General features: G+C 42.7%; 1 protein-coding gene across 1 annotated transcript in view; it reads left to right on the top strand.

Annotated features, from left to right (window-relative positions):
• Positions 1-23,352, top strand: part of Klhl2 (kelch like family member 2) — a 112,925-nt gene that overhangs the window by 47,017 nt on the left and 42,556 nt on the right. Inside the window, exon 5 of the mRNA XM_057752557.1 lies at positions 20,232-20,394. Within this exon, the coding sequence (XP_057608540.1) occupies positions 20,232-20,394 (163 nt within the window). The remainder of the gene's footprint in view (positions 1-20,231; positions 20,395-23,352) is intronic.

Consider the following 23,352-nt stretch of genomic DNA (forward strand, 5'->3'; position numbering starts at 1 on the left):
CTTGCATGTTTATCTGTGCACTGTATGCATGCCTGGTGCCCAAGTAGTTCAGAAGAGAGCATTAGATCCCGTGGGTCTAGATAATGAACAGTGGTAGCCTACTATGTGGGTGCTGGGAATCAGAGTCATTTGGAAGAGCGTCAAGTGCCATCTCCAGCTCACAAGACATTTAGATGTCTGTTGGGGTGGCTGACTGAGAATGGGTGTTAGACAGCAAGTGTTGACTCGTGGTTCATAGATTTGGGAGATGTTTGGAGATAGGCCAATGCTTTCTCGGAAGGTGTTAATGATTTATCAAGGACGGGCTGAGGAGTCGGGCAGACAGTTGTGTGTTGTTTCTGGTGGTCAAGACATGGGACAGCGGCGGGGGGGGATACATTTTTGGGGTATTGGGAATTGGGGTTTAGTTGTTCTCTTTTGGTGATTTTTTACTTTGACTGTTAAGTGGACTTCTAAGTGAGGTTGAGCAGGTTTGATTCTGTGGTGGGAAAAGGTCAGATTTCACAGACGTGGCACCTGGGTGCTAGGTGAGTCATTGAATTAGGTGCCATCACTTGGAGCAGCAGCAGAGAAACTGAAGGAAGAAGAGAAGGAAAGACAACCAGGGGCAGAGTTGAGTACTCTGCAGTTTGGATGAGCAGATAGGCAGCCGGTTACATAGTGGAAGGCTAGGCAAACACTAGTTTTAGAGAAGGGAGCACTCTGAGGAAGGACGAGAGTCTGACAGGTCAGGAGAGCAGAGAGTGAACTGACCGTGGCTGGGGTAGCATCGTCAGGGGGGCGTTATTGCTCAGTGGTTTACCCTGTACAGTTTCAGTTTGTGCTGATTCTCTGGTGTCTTGTCTGATTAACGCTACTGTACTCAGAATGTTCTAGAGTGGATGGTGAATTACAGGTCATACTAGTTGATAATGACCTGAAAATTTGCATGTGATGGTAAGAATGAGAACTTGATTGGAGTGGACTGAGGGGCCTGCAGAGATCCGAGGCTGCTTATCCAAAGCATTGAGCTCTGAAATCCAACTGAAGTGTGCTGGGTGAAGTGAAGGAATAAGCAGGGTAATGGAGGGAATTGTTCCTTAATGCCAGTATCTAAAAGCAAGCTTCTGCAGCCGTCAGTGACCTATAGCGAAGCTGAGGTTGATAACAACAGGAGGGAGTGAGAGAAAGGTCTGCTTGGGAAGGTTTTATAAAACCGATGAAGGTTAAGATCTGAACAAGGTAGAGGGATTTACCTGGGATGGGAACAAGGAAAGTTGTTCCGCTGTTGGACCAGAGGAAACGCAGACATGTTTATAGGATTAACAGCCAGTGGCTTGGATGGCGAGAGGTTAGATGTCCCGCCAGCCTGCCTGTGTTTATGAAGATGGGGGTAAGTTACCTACCTAGAGAAAGATAGGGAAGAGATGAGAATGTGAAGTCATCATCTTGGAAAGGACAAAGCACAGTAAGTAGAAATATCATGAAGAGAGCTCCCTTGAGGCTTGTAGGCAGAGCGATCAGCTAGAATGGCTGTGTGGTTTTCCTCAGTCCCAGTCAGCCATCTCCATATAGAGATGATGAGTGTAGCTATTGCTATAAAATGCTGCAGAGGAAACCCCCAGTGCTGGTGGTTTGATACCAAAATTATTCACCTTTAAGGGTGCACAGATTGACAGGTTTAAGTCACCTAAACTGGGCTGCGTGACTGACCGTGCCCCACATTTCTGCCATCCTTCCGTACTAGGGAAATCACTCGGACAGGTGATTGGGAGCAGCGGGGAGGAGACGGTTGTGTGATCCGCAGTTGCCCTCTTTTAAGATGTTGGTTTTCACTGTCGGGATCTGTGTATCTTCAGCGCCTGTCAGAAGCTGTGCTGCATAGAATCTTGGGTTAGGTTTTTAAAAGACCCTTGGGAATTGAGTAGCAGTGACTGATTTCATCGGGTATGCCCGCTCGGGAGATTGAGAGGATGTGAGTTTCACGGAAGCTGGGTTTAGGGAGGAGTACTGTCATCTGCATCTCACGAAGCACTGCTGTGTTTCAGGTGGGGATGGTTTCCAATCAGTGGAATAATTTCAGTAAGCCATTTTAAGAAACTAGAAAGTTCTTTCATGTCTAAAGGCTGTCTCTAAAGTCTAAAGAGTAGAATAGGAGCTAGGTTCTAGAAAGTTTGCATGTTCTGTGAAACTTTTGAGTTCTAGATTGTAATGTAAGAAGTCTTGCTAAGAGTATGGGTTTACATAGGGCGTGGGAGGGAACGTTTGATAAATAGTAGGTTTGCGACTGAGTTTGTTACTGTGTAAGCACATTTTATTGGGTGCACTTTCCGTTTCCTTTTTGTACCCCAGATGCATTACTTATTTATTGCATGTATGTGTACATTTGTGAGTGTGCATGACACAGTGCATAGATGTGACCGGAGGAGAATTTTTAGAGTCAGCTTCCTTCTTTCACAGTATGGGTTCCAGGTCTAGAGACAATGATTCCTCGATCTGTCTCTCTGACCTTCCAGATTGCATTCTTCTGGGTTCATTTCTAATATGGAAATGCCCAGCATGCAACTACGTGACTACCCGGGAAGTGTAAGTACTCATTAGTAATCCAGGAAGTAAGTTTCCCTTCAGTGAATAGACCCGCAGATGGACCTGCTTGAGACGGGGCGCCGTGTCGATGACGTCAGAGAGATGACTGGACCTGGACTCTTCATTCTGTTTCTCAGCTAAGGTAGCCAACAGTAGAAACTGTTTCATTCGGGTTGATTGAGCTTTTGGGGAGTAATTCGGGTTAGTCAAAATTAAAAGATTAATACATGAACCTTAATAATAAATAATAAATAGGTATTTTTATGGAGTGTTTTATATGTATGTACTTTGTGCGTGATCACAGAATCTAGTTAGTTATGTGATAGAATTTGCAATCAGAGCATCATGTGGGGAACATGGATGCCAGGGAAGAGAGACATTGTCAGAGATGAAGAGCTGGCGATGGTCCTCTTAAAGTCGCAGTCTATTCTAGAACCCATATTTTACACAGTATGGGTAAAATATGACTCTGTCCCATGAAACCCAGTGCCTCCACCTTTCATAGGCAGTACCTGGAAAACCTAACAAACAATCGCTCTTCACCTAACCTATTTATTTAGTAAGTGGTAGCTGTGCTTTCTTTCCTTGCCTGGGCACATGTGGATATAGATAGCTAACTCTATGAGCTACGGGTGGATCACTGAGATAGCGATTCTCAACCAGACAGCCCTAGAATTTTGAGCTCTTCTGAAATTCCTTGTGGATATTAATAATGATGTGCACATCTACACTATTAAAAATACTTTCTTCTGAAAAGAGCTTATAACCATATACTTGGTTATGGGCAGCTCCCCCCTCCCCCCCCCCTCCCTGCAGCCCCGCTGAGGATTGAACCTTTAACCTCATGAGCATATTAGGTCAGCACTCTACAATTGAGCTGTGCCTCCAATCTTTGGTCATATTTTATGCTTACTGACAAGTCCCTCTCCAGGTCTGCTCTGCTATTAGTACCCTTTGGTCTTCTCAATAGGTTGACCTTTCTTCCTTCCCAGAGGTTATATGTTTAGAAGTTGCTCAAGTACCACAGGAGTGGAAGTTCAGTAGGAGACTTAGCTTCCAGGTGAACAAGAGCATCTACTGAGCAGTCTTGTTAAGTGTCCTTACTGGCCTCTTAGGACTTAATCACTTAAGTATATAATACTGCCTGTTTAAATGACAGCTGAACAATTCAGAAAATAATAATAAGAGTGGTTCTCTGCTAGAAAACGCCGTGGGCCAATGGACCCTGGCTAATTATCATATGATCATTTACAGCTCAAGTCCTGAATTACCATTAGCGTCAAGAATAGATTTGAGTAGGGCATTAACCTTTCTGTCTTCTGAGTCATTAACTAAAGCCAATAATGCCTTGCTACATCATGGAAATGCTGTAAAATGCACCAGTTAAAGCTTGCAAAAATCTTAAAAGGCTTCATGAATGTTGAACAGAAATGAGGAAGATGAACAACTCATTGCAATTGCTCGGTATCCCTGGGTAGAAAATGGCCTGTCTGACATCTTGTATTCTGAATCAGGGCATTTATTGTTGTTATTGTTAATTTACTAGTGTAGCAAATTATAAACTCAATGTAGTGAATTTATTAAGTTATGTGAATTAGCATTGAGATAAAACTCTGGAGTGGTTGTTGTTCCGTGATGTATACTTGATTTATAATGACCTATTCCATTGGTTTGACACACAGGGGCTGGAGAAAAAGTGCTCTTTCTCCCAGCATAGCATGCAGAGGGCTCTTGCTGTCTACTTATGTTCTGTTTTACTGTGTGATAGAAAAGAAGTCTTTTGTTAGATGATGTGCTTGGAAAGCGTCATTTAAAACTTGAAAAAATCATTCATAAAAATCCCTTGGATTAAAACCTCAGAAGAAGCCAGGCGGTGGTGGCGCACGCCTTTAATCCCAGCACTTGGGAGGCAGAGGCAGGTGGATCTCTGTGAGTGTCTCGAAAAACCAAAAATAGGGGCTGGAGAGATGGCTCAGAGGTTAAGAGCATTGCCTGCTCTTCCAAAGGTCCTGAGTTCAATTCCCAGCAACCACATGGTGGCTCACAACCATCTGTAATGGGGTCTGCTGCCCTCTTCTGGCCTGCAGCCATACACACAGACAGAATATTGTATACATTATAAATAAATAAATATTTAAAAAAAAACAAAAATAAATAAATAAATAAATAAAACCTCAGAAGAAATGATTGGTTATAGTAAACCATTGTAGCTACTGATCAATGAGATTGTGTCATTGGTGTGTGTTACCTGATATTCTAATGTTTAACAGTCTTCTAACAGATTTTATCAACTTCATCAGTATGGCAGACATGTAGGTTTAGTAATATCCAAAGGCAGAAAATTTTCAATTATTTATGATTGAGTAGTTTTGTGGAAATCTAATTTTGATCGAATATTTGAGTAGCTAGAACATGCTTTTTCCAGTCATTCCAGTTAGGTGGAATTTATATTTTTATAAATATTTTTATTTATTTATATTTATATTTATATTATTCCATATAAATTAGAAGGACAGAGCACATAAAAATCTTATTTACATTTCGCCTGGAAAGGCTGTTACCATTAGCGAGTTGGGGAAATTTAAACCCTTATCCTAATATCATCTTTTAGAACTTGGTGCGTACAAGCCTGGAAATACTCTAGGTCCTTATTTGGGACAAGGCTGGGTGTTTCAGAATCTCCAGTAGCTAACTTACATGTGGCTTTGTGTCACTAACATATGCCATCTTTCAGGATGTCCACACGGCTGACATTCTGACACTGATGTTTTCAGTAACTTTATGTGGCACGTGAAAGACGTTTATCTTGATGGACAGAAAGCAACTTGACCCTGATTATAACATTGCAAACGATAGTGCTGCTGTAATAATTTTGAACAATGGTGAAGAAATAGAAGTAAAAAGCTTCAGTAGACAGAAGCTGTTCGTGGCCTTTGATGTTTGCTTCCTGTTGTGTCGGTATGGAGCCTGGGTATGGCACAGCTGAACCCACCTGGCTGCCAGTATCAAGAATATGTCACTCCAGGGGCTGGAGAGATGGCTCAGCGGTTAAGAGCATTGATTGCTCTTCCAGGGGACCCGGGTTCAATTCCCAGCACCCACATGGCAGCTTAACAACTGTCTGAAAGGGATCTAACACCAATACACATAAAATAAAGTTAAATAAACCATAAAAAATATTTAAAAAAAAAAAAAAAGAATATGTCACTCCAAACAGGCGTGGCGATTAAGAGGGCCTGAAATTCACTTATTTTGTGGAGCTGGCATGTTAAGTTTGAGATCAAACAAATTTTTGTAAAGCCTAGCATTTGCTGTATGCATTTTAAAATTAGTAAGACCTTTTGAAGTTTGATGTCTTAGTTGCATTAGTAGCTTAAAAAATTCCTATTTTGATAATCTGTTTGATTCTGAAATTTCTATCATGAAAAATTGAATAATCATTAATATATATTCATGGTGTTAGGGGTCTGGTGTGTGTGTCACATTGCTGTGTATGCAGAAGCCTGACGCTGACATTGGATGGCTTCCTTTATTGCTTTTCCACCTTAGTTTTTGAAACATGATTTCTTATTGAACCTGGTGTTCATCAGTTGACCAGACTGGCTGGCTAGTGAACCTCTGAGATCATCCTGTCTCCGCTCCCAGTGCTTAGATTATAGGCGGAATCCCCGCTTTTTATTGTGGGTGCTGTGGTCTGAATTTAGGGCTTCATGGTTGCATAGCAAGCACTTCACACAGAGTCGTCTTTCTATCCCAATTGCTGTTTGAAATGAAGTCGGTGAATGCTACTGTAGAAATTTGGTTACATAACTACACTTGATGTGATGTTTTTGTTTTGATTTATTTAAAATTTTGGACCCTACCAGACATCTAAAAAAATACCATTAAAAAAAAACCCATCAGGTGTATGGCTTATGAATGCTACTCCTTGACTAATCTCCAATGTGTATTTTCTGTTTTGTATTTTGATGACGATGAAGGACCTATTATGTGTAGCTCCACTGCCAAGGATGTTAAGGGCTCATTTTCGTTTTCTTAGTGAAGTATAATTTAGATCTTAATTGTGTGGTTTGCAGAATTTTAATAAGTGCAGCTGCTTATGACCCACGGTGCATGTAGGAACTTGGACATCTTTCCTGTAAATGTTTCAGCCCTTCCCAGGCCGCCAGTGTGATTCCCATGAGAACAGTTTTGGCTGTTCTGAACTTTGTCTAAACAGAAACATCCAGGACGTGATTTGAGTTGCCACCTATTCCACACCGTAGTGTTTATGAGCTTGAGCTCAGTGGTTTTTTTGGCAGTTTGTTTCTTCTTTCTTGCTGAGTGATCCTTTTTATGTGTTGACTATGTGATATAGTATGTTGATAAGCACTCCCATTAACAGTTTGGGGTGTTATGAAAAAGTCTAAAGAGCTTTGATGGGTAATGCTGAGCTTAACAAATACGCTGTAATTAAACTCTTGTTCAGGTCAGCCAAGCTTTCAGTAAGATGGGTAGACTTAATTTTCTATAAAGTAAAACCTAATTTGATTTTTTTGCTTAGGTGCTTTGCTATGTATCTTTCTTCCTATTTTTCTAACAATAATTTAATCTTACTATCTGTCTTTTTATGTCTCACATTAGCTTGAGATACAAAGTTGGGAAGTGGTACAAGATTATTTAATGCAGACAAGATTCAGAGGAGAGATGTTTTTTCTTATGAAAACAGTATGCAACAAACTGGTAGCTATTTCCCTATTCTAACGTGTGTGTGTGTGTGTGTGTGCGTGTGTTTCATATGTTACCCGCAGGGACACCGTCAGTCACCTGAGACAAGTTCTCCCTTGTTCTGGAGCTCATCAGTTGGGATAGATGGCTGGCCGTTCCCAGGGTTGCCTCTCATCACCTCTGCATTGGGATAACAAGAGCATGCACTGTGCTTAGCATTTTTGTTTTGCTCTCTGGCACAGATCTCTTTATGCAGCCTGGGCTGTCCTAGAGCTCACTGTGTAGGTGATGACACTGACCTCTAAATCACAGATATCCACCTGCCTCTGCCTCTGCCTTCTGGGCGTGGGGATTAAAGGCATGCACCACTATGCCTGGCTCTGGCATTTTTATGTGGGTTCTGCTGGTTGACCTCAGCCTTCTTGTTTATACGGAAGTACTTTACAAACTGATGTTTCTCACTAGCCCTTCAAATAGTTTTTCAAGGGTTAAGATTTTATTGTTTGTATGTATCTGTATACCTGTGTTTTAATTTAGTGTTGTTTCTAAGAAAGCAAAGCAACAAAAACGATTAGCCTTCTCTAAAATGTTGAAGACTCCCACGAGAAAATGCTGCGTGTAACTTAAAAGACGAAGCCAGGCATGATGGTGCATGTTCACGCCAGCGCTGGCAGTCAGAGCTCTGGGAGTCTGAGGCCATACACCTTGAGTTCCAGGCTGTCCAGGGTTCTATAGTGCAACTCTTGTGTTTAAAAAAAAAAAAAAAAAAAGAAGAGGAGGAGAAGGAGCAAGTTCAGGATAGCCCTGAACTTCTCATGCTCCTGCTTCCTCTTCCCAAGTGCTGTGTACCACCAAGCCCTGTTTTATGTGTTGCTGGGGATCGAACTCAGAGCCTCCTGCATGCAAGGCAAGCACTCACTAACTTTACTATGTTTCAAGCCCTAGAGTATGTTCTTGGAAGGTGGATACGAACTTAGTGGTAGTCTGTTTAGTTATCCGAGAAATTCTAGAGATGTGGGAAGGAAGACTTTTGAAGGCTTTAATGTAGACTCAGAAGGCACATTTGATTGTGGTGACCCACAGCTGTGTTCCCAGCATGCTGGAGGCAGAGACCAGAGAACCTGGAGTTTGAGGCCAGCCTGGGCCAGATGGCACAACCCTGTCTCAGAATATAAACAATATAAACAAAGCACATCTAACCTGACAGGTTTTTTTGATGTTTGTTTTTATTTTGTTTTCAGGTAGGGTACCAACTCACTGGTACTTAGACTGAACTCAAACTTGATGTCCTCCTGCTTCAGCTCCTGAATGCTAGGATTACGGCATGTATCTATATTTTCTGATTTGTAGTACTACCTCATGGAGAAAGTATTAACATGAATAAGACACGTGTGCATTACGCTTGATGAGGGATACAGGATAAAATAAATGCATGTTTTAGAGGAAAGGGCTGCCTGTGCTCCGTGTCTCAGCCACTTGGTCAAGCATTGACCCCCTATTAGTTTTCACAGCATACCAGTCAGAGCATGTTTTACAAATGGGAAGTTTGTGGCACAGGACTGGATGGTTTCCCAGGATCACACAGTTGCTGTGGACGATTCTAGATTGCAGACCTGGGTTCTCTGACTGGGATGGTGTCCATTCGAGATTCTTCTCAGTCTGTTCATGCTCTTGGGGCTTTCTAAGAATTCAGTGGCAGGCTGGTGTGAATATCCACAGCCCCTTACTTCCAACCTCAGTCTCTCCATGGCTTTGGTCCGAAGACCTCTTGGAAGGCAGGAGTATTAGGGTGAAGGGAACTGTGGGTGTCCCTGCTAAATAAATTGTAGCAATCACCATTAGAATCTGAGCTCCAGGATGGCTGATGGTTTTGTCTGTTTTGTTAATTTCTATTTTCTCTGGAACTTAGATTATTAGTTAGTGTAGAAGTGATTGTTCAATACAAATTTGTCAAATGAATAATAAGTCGTTATCAAATGAATAAATGCTCATTGGTCCTTTAGGGTGAGTAGAAGTTGAGCCAACAAAGCGTCCTGACCAGGCGAGGCAGAAGCCTGAAGGGAGACATTCCTCAGGCTGGGGCCAGGACCCTGGGCAGGACTCATGCATAGTAGAACTGTTGAGTGCTGCAAGGCTGGGACAGGTAGCTGTCTTCTTGTAGGAGAAGGATCCTTATTGGGCATAAAGGAGGGTGGGGGCGGGAAGGGGCAGCTGGACTGGAGCTGGGTCTGGAGAATAGTATATCATAATGCTAAGGCCACAGTAGCAGTGGCATTAAGTCAGCTGGCTTTATTGGTTCAGAAACTGTCCTGTTAGAGACAAGATTGAACTCAGATGTAGGATGTAAGGGCAGGAGCCAAACTGTCATTAGAAGACACCAATGGATTTCTGTCTTTACTCATGTACGGAAGGGGAAATTGTGTAGGACTGTCCAGCTGTTTCTCCTTTCTTCGTGTAACTTGCTGGTCATCGGGCTTTTCTAATGTGGCTGGATATTAAACTATATGTCCACTTTATTTTATAATATTTTATATCTTTATTATGTTATTATAATAAATTATAATAAACTTTAATATAGGTTATAGCAACTATTTTAGAAGTTTTATTTTGCTACATTTATATTATGGTGCTGGAAATTGAACCCAGGATCTGGCAAATGCTAGGCAAAGGCTGTTCCATTCAACCACATCCAGAGCCCAGGGAATGGTCATTATTTGAAAAACCATACTAATCTTGATGCCTGTGTGTCAGCACATGCCAATAATATGGAGCTTGGGAGGTCAAGGCAGGTCAAGTATGAGTCCAAGGTTTGTCTGGGTTACCTCACGGCTCATCACATCCGTCTTCCTTATCACTGGTTCTAAAACATTTTATCATGCTGCTTTACAATATTTGAGTCAAACATTGACACATTGTTGCATGTTTTTCCTGGACATATGAATAATAAACACTAAAATAAATGCCTTGATATAACATGTTTTATTTTGTGTTTTTCCCCCTATTTTTCAGAGTGCATTCCCAAACATATACCTGTAGAGTCAAAGCTTTCCAACTCTCTCTCTCTCCCCCACCTCTGTGTGTGTGTGTGTGTTTTAAGTAAAAATGGCTTATTTACTCTCTAAGAGAGGCTAGGACCCAAGCTAACTATTCCTGTGTGTGTGCGGTGTGCATACGTGTGTAATTGTACTAGTAGTTATGTTCCTTTCTCATTGTTTCAATTCATATGTATTTGCTGCTCTGCTCATTTCTTAGCTGTGCTTTTTCTTTTATGAATGACTTCTCATCACATCTGCCTTTTGTCTGAGGAAGGGTCTTGCTCTGTAGCCTCTGCTGGGACTTAGGAGAGCCCAGGCTGGCCTAGAACTGGAGATATAGCCCAGGCTAACCTGAAGCATTGTAATCCTATCCTCCTGCTTCTGCCTCCTGAGTGCTGAGATTACAGGTAGGCACCTGATTACATTTTTAAAGAATATTTAAATTGTATTATTAATACATTTTTCTTTTTTAAATAAAAATAGATCTTTTTCATACAATATGCTCTGACCCAGGTTTCCCTTCCCTGAACTGTTTACAGATCCCCCCCATCCACACATTTTTTTCTCTCACTAGAACAGTCATTTAAAAAAAATTAAATAAAATAAACCACAATAGGACAAAAACAAAGAATAAGCCCAAGAAACACGTACAGAACACATACATTCTCTCATACAGAAAGCTCATAAAAGCACAAAACTGGAAATTATAATATATAAGCAAAAGACCTGTAAGGTTAAAGGAAAAAAATATCTAGACGTTGCATTATGAGACAACCCCTCAAAATACCATTGAGTTTGTGTTGTTGGCCATCTCCTGCTGGGCATGAGGCCCGCCCTTAAGTGTGGTTTGAGTACCCAATGAGATTCAGTTGGAGAAAATGGATTTTTCTTTGTAAGCAGATGTTAACTGGTGATAGCTTCTGGCTTAGAGGGTGGGGGCTTGTTACTAACATATTAATTATGGGTAATGATGGGTTTCATTTTAAGAACATTTGATCCAAAAAGAAAACCTGAACAATGTTTGACAGAATATCATCTGGTGAATGAAAAGAACAGATCTTAGCGATCCTTTGTCGTAGGATTGAATCCTCAATTCAGCTCCAGAAAACAAAACAACGCCCTTAAATTAGAGGTGGTGTGAGTGATCATGGGCCAGCCCTGTGTTAGTGGTTGATTGACTTTATGTTTTCAGACAAGCTGCACATAAGGCATGCATTGTCTGCCTTGTATGTTCGGGCCACTGTCAGAGACAGCTTGGGTTGCAGAAGATGGAAATAGGAGCTTTAAGAGGATGGACTGGACTATGTTGCCCCCCAGTTTTTCTTTCCATCCCTTTGATTATACCACTGGAAAGGCCAGCAATCGCAGGTGTGTTCTGTTAAAGAGTCTCTCTTGAGACTCTAAATGCCTCCGGGTGAAACTTACTCTGAAGATGTTTTAATATTAACTACAATGTGAACAAATTGAACTGAGATCTTTGGTAGATATCTCGGGATAGAGATTGGGTAAGGGAGTGTTGGGCAAAGGAAGTCAAGGTAGGTGTGTTTAGAGGGTGTCAGGTTACGCTTCAATGGTGAGGACAGAGGGCTGCTTCCTCGTTGAGGCTTCCAGTTCTGAGAGGTCAAACTGTGACTCAGAAGAAGGCACTTCCTGTTTCCAAACTGCCCGAAAGAGGAAGTACAGCCTTCCTGTTTCTTTCTTGTACCCACTAAGGTCTCAGCAGTCAGGTGCTAGAGCTGCTTAGTGGTGCTTCAACTTGGAACCATCGTGTGTAAACCAGCAGTGAATTGAGAAAGCAGCCTGGGGAGCATGGCTTCTTAGAATCCGGGAGTTGGGTTTCATGCTGGTGAAAACCACTGATTTTATTTCACAATGAGATTTTTGTATGTGTTGTGTGTGTGTATACATATCTGTAAGCATGTGTATAGGTGCCAAAGGTTAACAAGTTGGGTTTTTTCTTTCTCAATCCCCTCATTCATTCATTCATTCACTTATTTATCTGAGATGGATTCTCTCCCTGAATCTTGAGCTCACCTATTCAGCTATACCAGTCCACAGGCTCCAGCAGCCTCCTGTCTCTGCTTGCCCAGCACTGGGGGGATTGCAAGTGCATGCTGATCGTCTTTGCTTTTTTTGTGGGTTTTAGGGAATTAAATTCAGGTTCTTATGCTTACATAGCAAACTTTTGCCCTTTGAGTTATTTTGCTAATCTCCGTAATGAGACTCTTAAAGTTCAGCATTCAGCTTCTTGTGTGAAGATAATGTCATTCTTCTGTTCCTGCCTTTGGACGTCTATTTCCTTGTTCGCTTTCAGGTCATTGTCTCTGAGACACACGAAGAAGGGCTGACGAGTTGATAAAGCCACAGTTGAGCGGTGACTTTGTGAGGTTACAGTGGCTGAGCCGTCAGTTTCACGGTCTTGTTTTCTTGCTCAGTGGAGCATCCTGTGAACATTGTACCCAGAACCTCCATTGTCTCTTCTTAGTAAAGAGACCGCTAATGGCTAAGGATCTAAAAGATACTCTAGAAATGATCTTCCCCCATGGTGCAACACATGCCCATGAAAGGACACTGCAGGTTCTACCCCACCCCAGAGAAATGCGCTTGTGTGTGAGAGAAGCCTCGCTCCTGTCATTTGGCTCGTCAGCCTGAGGTGGGATGAAAGCCTCTCACATTAGCGCAGCTGGTGGAAGTATCCCAGGGATGCTGATTGTTTGGCTATAGCAGGCTTCCTTGTCAAGCGGTCTACTTGTCTTTGCTAATCAGTGGTGCCCCACGCGCTTTCATCGTTCATCACGGAACGCTTCTCCTGAGTGTAGTCTCTATAGCCTTTCATTTGTCTTTATGAAATTACCATACCCAATTGAAAAAATTTATTTTCTAAAATGATAGCATTTTTAGATAGCGTTATGTTAGGTTTCTTTGGTTAGCTGCCGCGCTCCTCTGCTTCATCTTTTTCTAAACATTGAAGACTCTGCTGTCTACAAGAAGAGCGCTCTTCTACAGAACACCGCCCTTTCATAGATGCCTGACACCTGTGCTGCTCAGAGGGCAGACCAAAGACAGGCAGTCTGTTGAAGGGGTGGCCAGAGTTCACCCAGGGGAGCGCTGTCAGCAGCAGCTCCCGGCATTTGGCATTTGCTGCTTGCTGGCTAGAGTTCTCCAGGCAGAAACAAAGACATTCTTTTGCTTGTGTCTTTCTTTTTAAAAAGTAGTATGTGACCATCAAATGGTACATTAACTACTAGAATGGTATGAAAATTTTTATGAACAAAAAGTAAATAATCAAAAAACTCCTCTATTGCTACTAACTGGAGATAATCTCCAGAAAACAGTAAACAGTTGTGGTATTTCCTTCTAGACCTCTGTTTGTGTTTAAACACACACACACACACACACACACACCACACACGGAGGGAGGGAGGGAGGGAGGGAGGGAGGGAGGGAGGGAGGGAGGGAGGGAGAAAGGGAGAAGATAGGGCCTAGGGAGCTAAGCATTTCCAGCTTTTCCAGAGGACCCAAGTTTAATTGCTGGTACTGCTATAATCCTGCTTGCATCCACCTATAGTACTGGTGTGATCCTGCTCTCATCCCCTTGTAGTACTGGTGTGATCCTGCTCGCACCCACCTGTAGTACTGGTGTGATCCTGCTCGCACCCACCTGTAGTACTGGTGTGATTCTGCTCGCACCCACCTGTAGTACTGGTGTGATCCTGCTCGCACCCACCTGTAGTACTGGTGTTATCCTGCTTGCACCCACCTGTAGTACTGGTGTGATCCTGCTCACACCCACCTGTAGTACTGGTGTGATCCTGCTCGCATCCACCTGTAGCCCTAGCTCCAGGGGATCCAGAACCCTCTTCTGACTTCCATGAGCATGTATACTTCCATGAGCATGTGTAGGCACACACATACACACAATTAAAAAGAATCAAGTTTCTAGGCATATTGATGCACACAAGCAGTGAGCCAATAAGAGTTCAATCTCTATGAGTTCTAGGCCAGCTTGGTCATAATAGTGAACTCCATGCAGCTAGAGCTATATAGTAAAATTGTGTCTCAAAAAATAACTAAAATAAGTATTTTTTTAAGGAAAGGATACTACACTGTATATTCTGTTTAGAATTTTTTTGTATTGTGATATGTGTGTCACACAGGAGTGTGGCAGAGGCTTAGGGGCAGGGTGCTTTGTGATATGGTCATGAGGTGATCCGTCAGCTCAGGAGATGGTCACTATGATGATAGCTTGAGTAAGAGGTAGGGCTGAAAGGATTTTGAGGTAGGACCAAAGAAAAGTCACATGCAGATATGTTCCTAAAAATCATGTGTGTGGTTCTGATTAAGAAGCACTCCAGATTGTATGCATTTTAAAAGGCAATAGCAAATTGATTTCTATGGAGGTTGATTGCTTTCTGATACATGTAGGTATTCATCTAGGACCTGAGAGTCCATCAGGAATAAAACAGATTTCATCTTACAGCTATAGCATTTACTCCTTAGGGAGATAGACAGTCAACACAGGGATCAATCCATAATTTGGTCATGAAGTATAAACGTTGTTAGTAACTGGAAGGGACCAAGCTGGTGCTGACGATGCCTGGCTTCAGGTGGACCTCAGTACTGATAGAATCGAGAGAACGAGAAGCCACAGGAAGAACAGCTCCGTTCACTGCACATTTCTCCTAGAGAGTCACATACCTCAGGTGGGGGCATCTTGGCTTGAGAATGTGTTCTCTCCCACATACACTCCGAGATGTTGTCCTGCACTCCTGCCAGCTCTGTGGGGGATCACGGTGGCTTTCCTTGACGTTTCAAATGGGCTGAGGGTTTTCCAGTGCTGTTGGGTCACTTCTCTCGGTCTCAGGGCCAATGCCACCGAAGCTGAGTAAATGGAAAGTTTCTATCAGATAAATGAGAGGTTTCTGGGAGGTCAATGTTTCAGTGTAATTCCGCTTTCACACGAGCTGTGCTGGGCCTGCGGATGTGGCTGAGCAGAGCACTTCATAGCATGGATGAGGTGTCCATTTGAGCCCCACCTCTCCCTCCCCTTTCCCCAAAATGTTTCATTGCTCAGCTGCTTCGTTAATCTAGAAAATTCAGAAAAACAAATTTTAGGAGAATAAACCTATTTTTTGGATTTTTTTTTTCTCACTATGTAGCTCTGGCTGGCTTGGAATTCAGAGATCTGCCTGCTCTGTCTCCTGAGTGCTGGGATTAAAGGCATTTTCTCTTGTGGTTGTCCATGACAAGATATTTTTATGACTTATAGCAAATCTGAAGATTACTTCTTAGGTGTTCAAGGCAGCACGTGCTTGTAATCCTACCACTAAGGTCCCTGTGGTAGAAGGTGGCATGTTTGAGGCCCGTAGGAACAGTTTGGTGAGACGCTGCTGCCAAAGTTAAGGAAAGAAACTGCTTTGTCAAAACTCCTGGGTGCTTCTTGTCTTCTAACCAATAGTACAGTTTACCCGATTCAGGAGAAAATAAACTCTGGTATTATGAGAGTCATCTGCCCTTTTATTGGCATGTAAAAATCACAGCAAATATTGAAAGATTGTATAGTAAATCTGACCTCACAAATCAGGGTTTTACAAATTACAGCCCTTTGCCTGCCATATTCAGGATTCTGCCATGTTCTGTACTGTGAATCCTAATACGTTTTTACTTCATTTCTCTATATTGGCTTAAAAATGCATTTGCTTACTTGCACTTATGTAAGAAGGTTTATATCGTTAAAGAGAAGGTAACCTTTAAAATGCACTCCTGTTACTCTATATTTTTAATGTAATACTTTATTAATTCTTTGAGAATTTCATATAAGGTACCTTGACCATATTCCCTATATTGCCCCTAACTACTCCTAGATCCATCCCCACTTCCTATGTCCTCCCAATTTTGTGTCCTTCTTTTTCAATTTAAATACTCATTGAACCATATTGGTACACAACATAACAGATTTTTAATTTTAGTGTGTGTGTATGTGTGTGCGTGTGCGCGTATGTGTGTGCACATGGGCATGTGTGTATATGTGTGTGCATGTATGTGTGTATGTGTGTGTGTGCATATGTGTGGGTGTCCACGGAGGCCAGAAGAGTGCATTGAATCTGCTGGAACCATTGCCCTCTGGAAGAGCAGGCAATCTTAACCTCTGAGCCAGCTCTCCAGCGCCTGGTTACATTGTGAACCATGAATGCAGAATGTCTATGTGCTGTCTTAAGTAGCTGGTTAGTATTACTCACATAACAGGCTTGGCTTGTGCCGTATCAGCTGTATGACCTTAGGTGAGTTACACACCTCCAGGGCCCTGCGTTAGCTTCTGTATAGTAACGCCAATAATGAGGCGTTATTGGCGTTAAGCGCTTAGCTCTCTGCCTGCCTTGGTACTCCATCATGGAAGCTACTAGGAGTGATTTTACTGAAGCGATTGTGTTTAGCACTGTGACAAAAGGATAGTATGGGATAGTGAGAAATTATGCAAATATTTACATCCCATACCTAGAGATGGTACTGAGGGTGTTGGAATGGTATGCCAAAGAGCTGGTCAGCTGTGTCCTATCCCCGGCTTGCCATGGCATGGTCATTTGACTTAGACATTCTCCAGCCTCACTTGAGTTTGGGTTCTTCCTGAGAAGAACGGGAAGCTTGATTGATTAGATCCAAACATTCACAACCACAGGCTGTCAGTGAACTGAGTGAGTCTGGTACCGGGGTGTGGCTCATTTTGTTTTGTTTTAACAAGCTGTTTGACTGTTTCAAAGCTAGGTAGTTTCCTGGTGGCGTCATGAGTTACTGGTGGTCACCAGATGTCATCTTAATGAACTGGGACAGGAATTGTTTGTTTGTTTTGAAGCTGTATGTAACTAATTACATAATTATGAGTTATTTCAGTTTGGTCCTTGTAAAATTACATCGCAAAACTAATGCAGTTTTTAAGAATTTACTAGCAAGATAAAAATAGTAATAAATGTTTTATATAGTTGACTCATATGTTTAACATATATTTACCAAGCCTGAAAACAATGAACTCATTGCTCCATCCATTGGGGAAAAAAAAAACAAAAAAACCCAGGTACCTCTGCTCTCAAGCACGTGTGCAGACTTGTATGTCTATAATTTTAATGAATTTTGTTCTTCTGATAAGCTAGCTCTGGACTTCCTTGTGATTAAATTAAAATCAGTAAAACAGAGGAAATAAAAATGTGAGGGGCTAGAGAGCAGACTCGGCAGTTAACAAGGGCCTGTTGTGCTTTCCTGAGGTTGAGAGTACAGATTCCAGGATCCGTGTAACAAGCCAGACATCCAGTGTGTCCAGTGTGTCTGCCACCACAAAGAGAGTGGCAGAGACAGGACTGCTGAGGCTTGATGGCATCTAGATTAACCAAGAAAAGGAGAGCCCCAGATTTAGGAAGAACTCTAACTCAAAAGTAATAGGCTGAGAAAGAGGAGGACACCTGATGACACCCTCTTGTGGCCATTGAACATATGCACAAGTGCACACGCATGCACACACACACACATATACCTTCAAAAATTTTTTAAAGCCTGCACTAGCTGTTTTCTTGGATCGATATACACATGTGTGAATGGGTGTGTCTGTTAGAATACACACACACACACACACACACACACTGTTTGCTGAAATTATTTCACCTGAGAATATATTGTAGACAATGTTGTTTGTATAGTTTTTTTGTTCCTTTTCATGACTGTAAGGTGTTCCATTGACTGGATGGTGACAGTCATTTAAGCAGTCTCTGTGATGAGGCCCCCACCGCCAGCTTCCACAGTAACACTGAAGAGGGGGACTGTGCACATGTTAGTGAGTCAGTTGTTGAGTCAGAGGAGATAGGCCTTGGCAGTTTGGGTTGAAATAAACAAAATGTTCTTCATGTGAGTTCACCCATCTGTACCCCCACCAGCAGAGTGTGAGCCTGTTTCTTCTCGGCTACCTTGTCTTCCACATCCGGTCCGCTGAGTTATCACTCCCAGGGAACCTGCTGAAAAGCACCGCGTCCTGGCTGGGGAACTGCTGATTAGATGGGTGATCATTGCTGTTTACTTGCATACATTCCAAAGAGTGAATATTGCTCCGAAGACCACTTTCTACACTATGTGTTTGCCGAATTAAATGGCTGTGTTGCTAAATGTCGTGGAGAGTGTTTTACTTTGCTTCGGAGCACAATTATACCAGCCTAGAAAATCCTTCCAGTGTGAACGTGTTCAACAAATTAAAGCTTCCGTGGAGAGCCTTTCTCATAATGTAGCGGACCACACTCGCACATCCTGCAAAAGGGTTGGCTGCCCCCACCTTATCTACCTGTTATTTACATACCTGTTATTTACATGCTGCTTTTCTTCTGGTATCTCTACATGTTCTTTCTGGTGGTAAATAGACTTGGGTTAAATCACAGTTAACCCTCTTAGTCTTCAAGCCCGTTAGTTGCTACTTGCTGTGTATAGCATGTATATACACACACAACCTCTACATCCCAGAGTGATAGCCTCAATGCTTCATGTATGGAAGTAAGGGTAGCTTGGTATCCCCCACAAAAGAAACATGTCTTTCTTCTGCAAATTTAAGTCTTATTACCTAAACCTGGAAAAATCATAAGAGTTATCCATGAGGACTTTTTGTCTTTGGGTTGCAGTGTAGTGCATATTAAGGTAATAATTTTTTTTATTTGCACACACTCTACCAATGAGCTACATCCCAGCCTTTCAAAAGTAACCCCCACAGAAACTTGGAAGGTTATTTTTCATGCTAATGTAAAATGAACTGTTTTAAAACGAGCTGTTATTCTGACAGTTGATTTGGGGACAGGGGAGGTAGGTGGCCTTTATAAGAACAGCAGGAATTTTACCACTTTTTAAATGCTTTTTTTTTCTCCCTAATTTGACTTCAAAATGTGGTCTTTAACATGGCAACATCCTAAATTCATTTACAGAGAACAGTGCTCCCGTTGCTCGCCCATTTGGGAGGAGTTGAAGCGATGGTGGTAGTGTTTATGGTGATAATTATACTTAGGGTCCCCAGAATAACCCGTGATTGATATTAAATTGCTTGGAGTTATTTAAACACAAAGACACACTTAAAAACTACGAGGCAATTACCTTTTATGCATTATTTCATAGTATCTATATTACCTTCTATGCATTATTTCTTAGCTTATATGTTATATTCTAAAGAAATTGTCTGCTTGTAGCTTCAGACTTGTATTGAATTCAAAATTGCTTGATGCATGTCCACCCCAAGCCCTGCCATCCAGGGAAAGCAGATTGTTATATTAGTCAAACCATAGAACTTTGAGCCTTCTATGAAATGCAGTTTCCTTGTGTTATGTGTGTCTCCGGGTCCACCCCTTCTCCACCAATTCCAAAGTCAGTGGCTGCTTGCACTAAGGGAACAGAAGCACTTTTGTTGTGCCATAGCACCCCCTAGCATCCTAATAATATGGGTTTTAAAAATCTCAATGAAGATTGGGGAGATGGCTCAGCGCATAAAGATGCTTGCCTGGCAATCCCTGCAGCTTAAGTTCAGTCCCTGGAATCCATGGAAAGGTGGAAGGAGATAGTGGACTCTACAGTTAGCCCTTCTACCTCTGCACGGATGCTGTGGCACACCTGACCCTCATACCTGTCACATATGTACACGCCGACGGGTAACATTCAAAGACTTAAATGAACGTCTTATGTTTTCAAACGAGCCATTAACAGACACCTGTGTGATATCTCGGATGTGATGGTGACCTGTGAAAGATCCTGTGGAAATGGCGGGGAATGTGAGAGATCGCCATGGTTTCCACAGTCGCTTGCCTTTGTTTGTATGGACTATGTGGCTACAGTCTGCGGCTGGGCCTGCCTCGTAGAGGGGCGGGGAGAGGGTGCTGCCCGCTGTTGCCTGAGTGTCTCACTTGTGTATTACAGGTCCTCCTCCCCGCAGCTGGCCTGCTGCAGTTACAGGACGTGAAGAAGACATGCTGCGAATTTTTAGAATCCCAGCTTCACCCTGTCAACTGCTTAGGAATCCGGGCTTTTGCTGACTTGCACGCATGCACAGACCTCCTGCATAAGGCCAACACGTATGCAGGCAAGTGTACCAAGCCTTTGCAGGCAGGGTTTGAGACTGGCGGGAGGCAAACCCCTGAGATCTCTGTGACTCCACAGTGCACTGTGGAGAGTCGTGTCAGGCTTCTGGGTCTGGGTGTAATAAAATTGTGTCTAAAGCTTTAGAATGACAGAACTGCAAAATTGGAACGTCGGCTTAGAATTCTGTTTTTAAAATCAGCTATAGGGCTGGGAGGGGGGCGGTCTATATGGTAGAATGCTTGCCTACTAGGCATGGAGCCGTGGGTTTGATTCTCTATAACCACAGAAACTGGGAGTGTTGGCTACAAATCCTTATAATCCCAGCGCTGAGAGGCTGGAGGTGGAGGACCAGGGGTTTAAGGCCATCCTTGTATACATAGTGAATATAAATCCAGCCTGGGGTACATAAGACCCTATCTCAAAAAGTAAAACCAAATGAAAGTATTGGGACTGGATGGTAGGCTAGCTTGTTTGTGGAAACATTGATTCCCTGAGCATTCTCTCAACTGCATAAGCATATGAGAAAATGTATGCATGCCTAATTAGATTATTTTGCCTTTGTGATGTTTTATACCTTTTCTGCCGTATCCATGGAAACAATTTTGTGGCTCAAAAATCTTCAAAGTACTGAAATCTTGTGTGTAGAGGCCGGTTATGGCCTCTCTGTTTGTAGACACGGTGTCTTGACTGCCTGTGGTGTCCGCACAGGGACACCTGTGGATGCTCTGAAGCCTGCCCAGTGTCCCTGTCTGCATCTAGAGAGGGGAGACTGTTCACGTCCTCAGATGGAGCTAAGGGCCACAAAGGGAGCTTGTAATCTTTCCTTGAGTTTTTAAACATTAAAAATGCATGTTAAAATGGTTACAAAGAAGCTTCATAGTTCTTCAAACCATCTTTCTGGAACAGCCCGACAGACACTGTGATTCACTGTCAGCTCAGTAGGAGCTGCCTTCCTTTGAGACTGGGTCTCACAGTGTCCTCTAGGCTGGCCTCATGCCGTAGCCGTCCTCCCTCACCTTCCCGAGTGCTGGAGTTTTGACTAGTTAACGTCACTCCTGGCTTGCAGATGCCTTGTTTAGTCGTTTTGTTTCTTGATGTGTGGGGTTTTGCCTGCATATCTCTGCGTACCTACCACCTGTGTGCAGTGCCCACGGAGGCCAGAAGAGGGCATCAGAGCCCCATGGAACTGAAGTTACAAGTGGTTGCGAACTGCAGTTTGTGTGTCAGGAACTGAACCTGGGTTTTCTGGAAGAGCGGCAATTGTTTGTAACTGCTAATCCATCTCTCCAGCACCCCCCACTTTCTTTTCAGTATTAGGAATTTAACCCAAGACCTCTCTCCCAAAACAATAATGTTCCTTTCTTTTTTTTTTTATTTTTTTATTTTTTTACTGCGGCAGTCTCACTAAGTTTGACTAGGGGCACCTTGTACTCACACAGCCCAGACAGGCCTTGAACTTGGGATCCGCCTGCTTGGGAGGTTCCTGACTCAGCTTCCTCAGTAGCTGAGGCTGCAGGTGTAAACTTTACGAATGTGCTTGGTCAGCACTGCAGCCCAGACGGGCCCTGAGCTTCTCTGATCCTCCTCCTGAGTCCTTGGATTTCAGGCGCGAGCCACCATGCCCTGCTACTGCTGCCTTTCTATATAGGCCCAATAATGCCTGTATTTTGTAGGGGAACCACCTACTGGACTAACTGTCCTTTGTAAAATTGCTTTGGGGGAAAATGCAAGCCTTGTTCCAGGAGGCTGATTTAGAAATGAGCTTTTCAAACCTGTGCTTAAGTAAATTGAGGAATGTCCGTTACAGGCTGATGCCCAATAAACCTCTTCCATAATGTGAAACTTTAAATTCACTGACGTGTTCCCTGTGTCAACAGTTCTGTTGTTCAGCCAAATAGAGAATATTTCTTACAGATGCAGTTTCCATTAGATGCGGTGTATGTACTTTAAGTGGTTTACATTAGGACAGCGGAGGAGAACTTGTGTGTGCTGAGGTAGGGTGTTTTGCTTGTTTTGGAGCTTGTGTTATGTGTATAAAGCTATCATTGTTTAATGTGTTTGCCCCAGAGTCCCTGCCTGTTGATATTGCGCTTGATAAATGTTGGTTCTCAAAGTGGAGGAGGGGCACCTGGCAAGAAAGTAAAGCGAGATGTAAAGTCAAGTGGCGTGTGGTTCCCGTGCTGAGCTCGAAAGGGTGTGCTGCTTCCTCGGGCCAGAACCAACTGCGGCACCGCTTACTGTGAATCTTATCTGTTCTTATTTTACTTAATTTCAGCCAGGTGGTGGTGGCGCACACCTTTAATCCCAGCACTCGGAGGCAGAGGCAGGTGAATCTCTGTGAGTTTGAGGCCAGCCTGGTCTACAAGAGCTAGTTCTCGGACAGACACCAAAGCTACAGAGAAACCCTGCTTGAAAAACAAATAATAATAATAATAAAATCACAGATTTTTTTTGCATACTACAGACTCTGAAGAAAACTTCTGTGTTTGGAACATCTATGTCTTACTTTGTAGAGTCCTTCATAAGTATCTAGATTTCTATGTCTTATTTTGTAGAGTCCTTCATAGGTATCTAGATTTCTATGTCTTACTTTGTAGAGTCCTTCATAGGTATCTAGATTTCTATGTCTTACTTTGTAGAGTCCTTCATAGTTATCTGGATTTCTTTTGAGAAAAAAAATGACATCTATGAAATTACACAGAAACATGGATTCTTCATTTTTAGCATGCTATATTTTCATTCAGAGTGTAGTCTTTTTTTTTTTTTTTTTTTTGGTTTTTCGAGACAAGGTTTCTCTGTGGTTTTGGAGCCTGTCTTGGAACTAGCTCTTGTAGACCAGGCTGGTCTCGAACTCACAGAGATCCGCCTGCCTCTGCCTCCCGAGTGCTGGGATTAAAAGGCATGTGCCACCACCGCCCGGCCAGAGTGTAGTCTTAAAGATTATATTGCTTTTGTATCA

The sequence above is a fragment of the Chionomys nivalis genome, chromosome 20 (assembly GCF_950005125.1).
Source record: "Chionomys nivalis chromosome 20, mChiNiv1.1, whole genome shotgun sequence".
Taxonomy (NCBI): Eukaryota; Metazoa; Chordata; class Mammalia; order Rodentia; family Cricetidae; genus Chionomys; species Chionomys nivalis.